General features: G+C 36.5%; 2 protein-coding genes across 2 annotated transcripts; one reads left to right on the plus strand and one right to left on the minus strand.

Moving 5' to 3' along the window:
• The first annotated feature begins 397 nt into the window (after nt 1–397).
• On the plus strand, nt 398–4,083 carry LOC125820782 (phospholipase D alpha 4). Its single transcript, XM_049500216.1, has 4 exons — nt 398–484; nt 866–1,420; nt 1,895–3,086; nt 3,527–4,083. The coding sequence occupies exons 1-4, from the start codon at nt 398–400 to the stop codon at nt 3,958–3,960; spliced, it is 2,268 nt and encodes a 755-aa protein (XP_049356173.1). The 3' UTR covers nt 3,961–4,083.
• A 149-nt stretch (nt 4,084–4,232) lies between these two features.
• LOC125820645 (thioredoxin-like 2-1, chloroplastic) lies at nt 4,233–7,135 on the minus strand. The gene is made up of 4 exons (XM_049500059.1): nt 6,775–7,135; nt 6,148–6,327; nt 4,911–5,075; nt 4,233–4,577 (listed from the first exon to the last, which is right to left on the minus strand). The coding sequence occupies exons 1-4, from the start codon at nt 6,955–6,957 to the stop codon at nt 4,518–4,520; spliced, it is 588 nt and encodes a 195-aa protein (XP_049356016.1). The 5' UTR covers nt 6,958–7,135; the 3' UTR covers nt 4,233–4,517.
• Nucleotides 7,136–8,723: the final 1,588 nt, after the last annotated feature.

Raw genomic sequence — 8,723 nt, forward strand, 5'->3', positions numbered from 1 at the left:
TCATGTTTTAATTATTGACCGTTACTTCTTGTTATATTTTACTAGTATAAAAAAATATTTAACTATTCGTGCATAAAGTTAAACTCGATTATCTAGGCATTTGTGGGATAGGGAAAACTTCAGCTTAAAGCAGAAACTAGCAGTGAAGTTGAAGGTTGCCTTTAAGGATGAATTTTACATGTTTTTAAGTTTTGTCCACTTCCAACATCTCAATTGTATTCCAAGTTTCCAAATATATAGCTGTCTTTGGATTAAAATAACAGACTTACCAACCATTATATATCAACATACAAATGTGATCCCATGAACACAAAAAATTCTTTGATGTTTTTCTCTCAGAATATAATATAATCAACCAAATATTGTCAATACTTTGAAGACCTGCAAAAAGAATAGGATGGAGGGTAAACATAAGTTTTTTCATGGAACACTTGAAGTCTCAATTTTTCGAGCCACGTCTCGCAAGCCATCTCTTCCCTTTAAGGTAAGTGATTTATGAATAGCACATTAGATTTCGCTCATCAAATTCTTGTTTGATTTAGAATATTTGTCTTTTGAGGCTAAATGTTCTCAATGGTGAATTGATCATTCAATATCCATCTCCTTCCGTGATGGACTGCTGGTAGCCTCTAATACTTTCTCAATAATAAAGCCTTTGTATTCGTTCTCCAACTCTTGTTCAGTGCTTTGTCTGAATCTTCATGGAAGAAGAACCATTACATTTTGTGGTTCAAACTCGTAAAGTGTGTCTAATCAGCACATCACGGGCTACACTCTTACCACTAGTAGACCAGAGCCCTTGAGCTGCAATAACAATCAGTTATTAAGGCCTGAAATCCTCTTCTTATTTTTTAATGTTTTGCAGTGTATTTCATCAAATGGAAAACCTGCATTTGTGACAATCAAGATTGATAACAAAACAGTAGCAAAAACAACACAAGAAAGTGATCGCGTTTGGAACCAGACTTTTCAAATCCTCTGTGCTCATTCTCCAAACACAACAGTTACCATTACTCTGAAGACAAAATGCTCCATCTTAGGGAAATTCACAATTCAGGCAAACAAGCTCCTAAACGAAACGAGTTTAATCGAGGGATTCTTTCCACTTTCCATTGAAAACAAGAAGCCAAAGAAGAAACTGAAGTTGCAGTTCATTGTTTGGTTCAAGCCAGCAGAAAATGAACCAAGCTGGGGAAGAATACTAGAGAATGGTGCATTCACAGGATTAAAAAATTCGACGTTTCCTCAAAGATCAAACTGCAGTGTGACTCTTTATCAGGATGCACATCACCAACATACGTTCCAACCTCCATTTCAGACGAGACCTAAAAACTTGTGGGAGGACATATACAGAGCCATTGAGGGTGCAAAGCATTTGGTTTACATTGCAGGGTGGTCTTTCAATCCTAAGATGGTTTTGGTAAGGAGAAAAAACTACTACATTTCCTTTCCTTTTTTTGTTGCATTGTTTTATGTGTGTGTCATGGTATTAGATTGAGGTACATTAGTTGAGGAATGAGTTCTCTTTTTTATGATTTTGTGTAAATCACACTTCATGAATAAGGTTGAGTTAGACCCAATGTCGATTTTCTTGACATGGTATCAGAACTCTAGAGTAAAGAAAGAATTTCGAGCTAGGTTGAAGGTACATACAGAGGTTATTTGTCCAAGGGACATTCGTTTGTTTCTAAAGAAAGAATGAATGTTTTGTTACGTTGCACATCTAGGAAGGGCCTTCATGTTATGTTATACACGCTTCATGAGGTAGGGGCGTTAGATATTCCCAGATATATTGAGGAAAGAGCTAGCTTTGGTAGTAGAGTTCAAGTTTGGTTGAGTTAGACCTAATGTCCATTTTCTCAACATTTGGAACACTGGTGCCTTCTCTTTTCAGGTCCGCGATCCCAGTGCAGAAATTACACATGCAAAAGGAGTAAAGCTAGGTGAATTGCTGAAGCGTAAAGCAGAGGAAGGTGTAGCTGTGATGATCATGCTTTGGGACGATGAAACATCCTTACCAATCATCAAGAACAAGGGAGTGATGAGAACACACGACGAAGATTCTTTAGCATATTTCAGAGACACAAAAGTAGTATGCAAATTGGTTCCCAGATTACACTATAAACTTCCCTCATTCTTTGCACATCATCAGAAGATGATAGCAGTAGATTCAAGAAGTCATTTATCGTCAACTAGTCGAGAAATTACTAGTTTTCTTGGTGGTTTAGATCTCTGTGATGGTCGATACGACACAGAAGAGCATTCCCTGTTTAGAACTCTCAACACAGAATCACATTGCTATGATTTTTATCAAACAAGCCTATCAGGTGCAAGCCTGCACAAAGGAGGGCCGAGAGAACCATGGCACGATGCTCACGCTCGTGTCACAGGGCAAGCAGCTATGGATATACTCAACAATTTTGAACAAAGATGGAATAAGCAAATTGGCCCTTCTTTGCTCATTCCCATAAGATCCATTCCAGAACTCAGCAATCAGCCAAACATGGCTTCTACTGATCGGGATTGGAACGTTCAAGTCTTCCGATCAATTGATCATGTCTCCGCATGCCCTTTACCGAGGAACATGACAGTTGAAAGAAGTATCCATGAAGCTTATGTTGAAGCAATCAGACGAGCTGACAGATTCATATACATCGAGAATCAGTATTTCATCGGTGGATGCCACCTTTGGGAGCAAGATCAACATTGTGGCTGCAGAAACTTAATTCCAATCGAGATTGCTCTAAAGATTGCGAATAAAATCAGAGCTAAGGAACGGTTTTCTGTGTACATTGTGGTACCAATGTGGCCAGAAGGACTGCCAGAGAGCGATTCAGTGCAAGATATCTTGTACTGGACTCGGGAAACTATGAAGATGATGTATAAATTTATAGGTGAAGCGATTAAAGAAAGTGGCGAACAGGGGCATCCTAGAGATTACTTGAATTTCTTCTGTCTTGCAAACAGAGAAGAAAAGATCAAAGGAGAATTTGCTCCTCCCTATTCTCCACATCCAGAATCACAATACTGGAGAGCTCAAAAGAATAGGAGATTCATGGTTTATGTCCACTCCAAGCTCATGATAGGTATGAAAAGTCTTCTTCTACCTCTTACTCATCTAGTGTTAATTTAGACGCGGTAAAATCAATCCATTTTCTAGTAACCTGTTCAACATGCCAGAGTAAATTAGTTGGGCTATGACCCGTCTGATGGCTTGATCCAGTGTGTTGAACTTGAAATGACTCATCAAACTATTGAGTCAAACTGGCTAAGTAGTGTATCTGACAAGTCAAAATGCAACCCAAACTCCAACATGCAAGATCACAATTGGAGATTGAAGATGGTTATGTTGGGCATGTTGTGTTATGACCCGTCATTTGACTCGTCTTGATCCAACTCATTTTGACCCATTTGAACTCAACCAAGTTTGACCCAACTCGCTCATTTGCCACTTCTGCATGTCATATTATTGATCATTTAGACTAATAAAGCTTACGTGCTAACAATTCTTTCTCCAAATTTTCAGTGGATGATACATACTTATTAATTGGTTCTGCTAACATAAACCAAAGGTCCATGGATGGGAAACGAGACACTGAGATTGCAATAGGATGCTATCAGTCGAAAACTGAAGAAGAAGACATAGATCAAAGGGACATTAATGCATATCGTATGTCATTGTGGTATGAGCACACTGGACAAGCGGAGCAAGAATTTCAACACCCTCAAAGTTTGGAATGTGTGAATAGAATCCGTTCCATCGGAGACAAAATGTGGAAAATTTACGATCAAGATGAAGTAGAAGACATGAAGGGTATTCATTTGGTTACTTACCCTGTGAATGTGACTGCAGAAGGTCATGTAGAGGATCTTATGGAGAGAAATGGTCACTTCCCCGATACTGAAGCACCAATAAAAGGGAAAAGATCAAAAGTTCTAGCACCTACAATTACTACATAGACAGAAAATAACAAGTTGGAAGCTCAGAGCCCTTTTACCGATGATTCTGTACATGCTGAATAGTAGTAGTAGGTTTCATTATATTGGCAAATTTGATTGTAAAATAACAAAGAGAAGAAACAATCAGTTTCTTGTGACTACAGACTAGAGCAATATAATATAAAGAAAAAGAAATACAGTAGTAGTTTTAAATGAATATGTATATAAGCACATTGTGAGCGCAATAATCTCTAAGGTTCTTGCCATTTCCATGGATTTCAAACAAAATAAAATTCTGAAACTCCATTCTTCTTTATAAAACACATAGGATAGTGATTTGTTTCAAATTTTTACCATATAATCACATGAGAGAGATCACAGCAGAGGCAAAAAATGAGTGCTTTGTACAAAAAACTATGTGTAGCTTTCCAGCATATTATAGAAGAAAAGCTGTGAGTGGGACAAAGCCCAGAGCAATCTGCAATAAGGTTCTGAAACAAAATATAGTACAAACAAATTTTTCGAAGATGATTTGGACTGCAAAAAACTTCAGGGAAATTGAGAATCACCAGTGCCTTTCAGCTTTCCTTTGCATGAGCTGGGTTATAATTTTCAATGGCATCCTTTAGTTTCTGAAGCTGCATTATATTTTCCAGAGTAAGTTCTTTCAAAGGAAAATTGATTGAAAGGTAAGAACATGAGTAACAGCACATATGCTTAGACTGTAATGAAAATCTTCTTCCCCAGAACTAAACAGAAATATTTAGATCACCACATTATCAGTTAAGAAATTTCATTTACCAAAGATATCCTAGTAATGGAGTTCCAACTAATAGTGACGAGATTAACAATCGGATAGTGTCAATCAGTACAATGCTACGCAGGTTAACTAGAAACAAGTTATTCCCAAGTATACTAAACAGGAAGCACCACCACAATAAAAAACACACTGATGCACTTCATGGTCCTACCTTTGCGAGAGAGCAAGAAAAGGAATCCAGCAGACCGTCAGCTCCTCTATAGAAGTGGAAATATGGAAGGACTTTTACATTTAAGCTTTTGCACAAAGACTTGTTCTCATCAAAGTTCACCTTAATGAAAAGAATCTCTGGGTGTTTTTCCGCAATCATGCAGACCTGGCCATTGAAAAGTGTAAAAACAAACAAATTATCTATTAGGATATCTTGGACAGCACAATCTCGTTTGGCATTTGCTAGGAGGTGTGTAAAACTGGTAAATCATTGATGGGTAAACCAAAATTTTAAAAGGAAAAAGAAAATATAAAACTGTAATAACAGTGAAACATAAGCATGGTGATTCAAACAGACAAACCAAACGACAAAAGAAATTACTAGAAACTTAATGAGGCCAAACCAGCCTAATGAGTAAATTAAGAACATATTATGATTGTGTAAGTTGAAACTAATCGATAAGGAAATTAACCCAATATCGAGCATTAGAACATAGCAACTCCTGATAGTTATAAGAGAAAGCAAAGTAAAATTCACATACCACACATTCAATAGCAACACAACTATGTGCCTAAATCTCAAGCCAGTTGAGGTTTATAACTAAATGAGTACAATCAGACAAATAATGACTACGTCCTAAATTGAGTGCAGCCCTCTCTTCAACAGTCAGAACATAAAGAAGCTCCACGTCCAGCAATTTTACTTGCAATAACATGAATAGAAACAGATTCTAATAGCTTAAGAGAATACCATGTCCATGTCATGGGACCAACAGATTTTACTTGTAATTACATGGGAACATTCTCCTATTTCTTTTTTTCCATAAGCTCCAAATGATACAAAATGGCGAAGGAGATATAAGATACTTGTGCAAAAACACTTCATCCATATTAAGAAGGCTTCCAAGTGGAGGGGAGTGGGGACTATAAAATTTGAGAATGTCCACAAACAATAAGGCCGCTTGTAAACGAAATTTTTCTAACTGCATTTCTGTTTTCATAATTGATATATCAAAAAAAAAAAATCATAAATGAGATTGATTATGTAATTATGAAGCAATTGTTACCAGAATGTTTCATTCCTCAATTAGACCTATCAGTGGAAGAGCGTAAAACACAGGAGTGCAGAACAAAAGTTGTGAGTATTGTTGTACATCCAAGCAATACGTGCAAGAATAATGCACTCCGTAGTTTAAAAAAGCAATGGTTCATTATTCTGGGAAAGCTTAAATACTCACCTTGGGGAACAATGCACGACAAGAGGCACACCATGTGCCATAGAATTCAACAATCACTAATCTATCTCCTGCTTGACTTAAAGCATCTAAGAATTCTTGAGTTGAATGAATGTCAACCATATTTGAGGCATTCTTTTCCCACCATTTTGGTTGATCAGTTTCAGCAGAAGTAGCATGTACCTGATGTCCAGAAAAAAGAACACTGTTGCTTCACATTGGAAGTAAAAACCAGCAATGTTTCATCTACGCAAAAACGGGTAGCTAAGGGAACAACTAGACCCTAGTGATCTGTTCTAATAAGCTTCACACGGGTCTTTCTTCTTCTTTTTCCAATTTGAAAGGGGAATAGAGCACGATTACAAACTGCAGCTAAAGTCAATTGAGATGATTACCTAGTCTTTAATAAAGCTCCCAAATTCCGCACCTCTATAAACAAATTAACACTCAGCAACTGGTTCTTCGATAATCTAGGTAATTCAATGTTAATTAACTATGAATCCCCCAAATTTCAGTTTAGATCAATGAATTTATCACCATAAGCGAACAAAAATTGAATAGTTCCAAATTGAGAATGCAGAAGGGCTTGCTCAAACACACACAACAACACAAGAAAAGACCAGAAATTACCTTGAAATAAAGCAAAGGCTTGTTGAGGGCATAATCAAAAGGATTGACAACACGAGAATCAAGAACCCTTTTTCCCCATGAGTTCAATTTAGCAGCTTTAAAGGGCAATGAAGAGTATGTGGGGTTTGAAGGAAAGGGGGAAAAGGAAGAAACTTTAAGTGAAAACACAGAGTGGCCCTGCATACTCCGTCTCTCTTTTTTCACATCACAACAAGTACAATAATTTCGAGTTCCCAAATTTCCAGAATAAAAAATAAGAAGATGAACAGAGAGAGTGAAGTAGTTGAAGCTGGAGATTTATGCTTCCATAGCAGGATGCTTGTTGACCAATAATGGCGAGTAATTTTTGCCAAGCGCTTTTGCTCACGGGCTCATTCGACTCCTCCAATCCCAATTCAATAGCAATTTCTATATTTATTATTAATGACATGTATGATGGAGCTAAAATCCAAATAGATTTCTAGTCCGTTTTTATTTACTTTGGTGATGGTTGAATTGATGTGTCGTATTCATGAACATGTGTTATGATGTATGTTATTTACATATAACATAGTATTGATTGATGAGATTCAAGGTCAAATTGACTATAGGCTGGAGTTAAGGTTAGCGTGGAAGTGAGATTTGATACACAAAATATTCCACAAAAGGAAGTTGCAAGTATCTTGAGTCATTAATTCAAAGAAATGGGAAGATTGACTACAATATCAAATTATATTCATATGGGGTGGACAAAATACAATCTCTTCACCGAAGTCTTATATGATAAGAATGTACCATCAAAACTTAAAAGGTACATTTTAAAAAGTGATGGCTAGGCTAATTATGTTTTATGGGGTTAAGTGTGCCCAGTTAAGGATACCAATGTTCAAAATATGATAATTACGAATAATGAGTATGTTGAAATGAATGTTCAAGCTTACTAGAAAAGATAAGATCCGTGCCAAGGTGGCAATAACCTTCAAAATTGACAAGATGAAGAAAGTGAGACAACAATAATTGATTATGTAAAAAGGAGATATGTAGATGCCCCAGTGAAAAGGTGTAAGAGGTTGGCTAATGTGGGTTTAAGGAGAGGTCTAAAACGAAGAAGTATTGCAGAAAGGTGACACATTTTCAGCTTATGGAATACATGACATTAGATAGGAAGGTATGAAGGTCGCAAATTAGGGTAAAAGGTCAGTAGATAATTGAATATTATATTATTTTTCGGTGTGATAGACTTGGGTGATAGTTTAGTGCACAATAGAGTAAGGTTTTGCTATACCGTAGCATCAAGTTTTTTTTTTGAAATTTCATCCAAGATTACCTCAAGCATTTATGTGTCTTTTTAAGCTTGTTCAACATAAGTATTCTTTGTCTAACGGTGTGGATATGTTTCCCCTTTAGTAAATATTTTAATTTGTCTCATTGCATGCCCCTTTCTTCTCCCATTTTTTCTCTCTACTTTCTGGTTTTTCTCCTTTCAGTTACTCGGTCTCTCCTCTTTGGCCCTAATTTCATCTTCACTTCAATTTCTCTTTCTCTGTGCATCCCTTTGTTTTTTTTTTCTCTGTTTGTTTTGTTATATCGATTTAGATTTGCTTAAATTGCACTTCTGAAATTCATATAATAATTGGTTATATGCAATATTGGTCTTCAAAGAAGTTGCATGTGTGTATTTTGGTGATAATGCTTAAAGTAAGATCAAATTCATTTGATTGGTCATAGAGAGAGTTTTGCCTTGTGCCTCTTATTCTGATTATTGATTTTTCTCATTTGTGCTGCTATGTCCATCCATTGTATTAGCTTCGAAATTATGTTCTGTGTCGATTCAGAATAGGAAAATGAGGAGATTTCCAGAGTTCTACTAAGTACTTTTTTTCCCCCCATATATTCTGTGTAAAGGGGGAGGGGTTACCGTGAACATTGTGAGTATCTGGAAAAAAAAATTGTTTTCAAAGTGAAATTAT

This window comes from Solanum verrucosum, unplaced genomic scaffold (assembly GCF_900185275.1).
Source record: "Solanum verrucosum unplaced genomic scaffold, falcon-dt-bn FXZP01000117.1, whole genome shotgun sequence".
Lineage (NCBI taxonomy): Eukaryota > Viridiplantae > Streptophyta > Magnoliopsida > Solanales > Solanaceae > Solanum > Solanum verrucosum.

Bases quoted from the DNA above. Each gene is read 5' to 3' on its own strand.
- LOC125820782 (XM_049500216.1), top strand. From the start codon at position 398: ATGGAGGGTAAACATAAGTTTTTTCATGGAACACTTGAAGTCTCAATT. The intron at 485-865 runs GTAAGTGATTTA...AATGTTTTGCAG, and splicing joins AGCCATCTCTTCCCTTTAAG to TGTATTTCATCAAATGGAAA. The intron at 1,421-1,894 runs GTAAGGAGAAAA...TTCTCTTTTCAG, and splicing joins TCAATCCTAAGATGGTTTTG to GTCCGCGATCCCAGTGCAGA.
- LOC125820645 (XM_049500059.1), bottom strand. From the start codon at position 6,957: ATGCAGGGCCACTCTGTGTTTTCACTTAAAGTTTCTTCCTTTTCCCCC. The intron at 5,076-6,147 runs GTGAGTATTTAA...TTCAATGGCCAG, and splicing joins GTCGTGCATTGTTCCCCAAG to GTCTGCATGATTGCGGAAAA. The intron at 4,578-4,910 runs GTAGGACCATGA...AATATAATGCAG, and splicing joins TTTCTTGCTCTCTCGCAAAG to CTTCAGAAACTAAAGGATGC.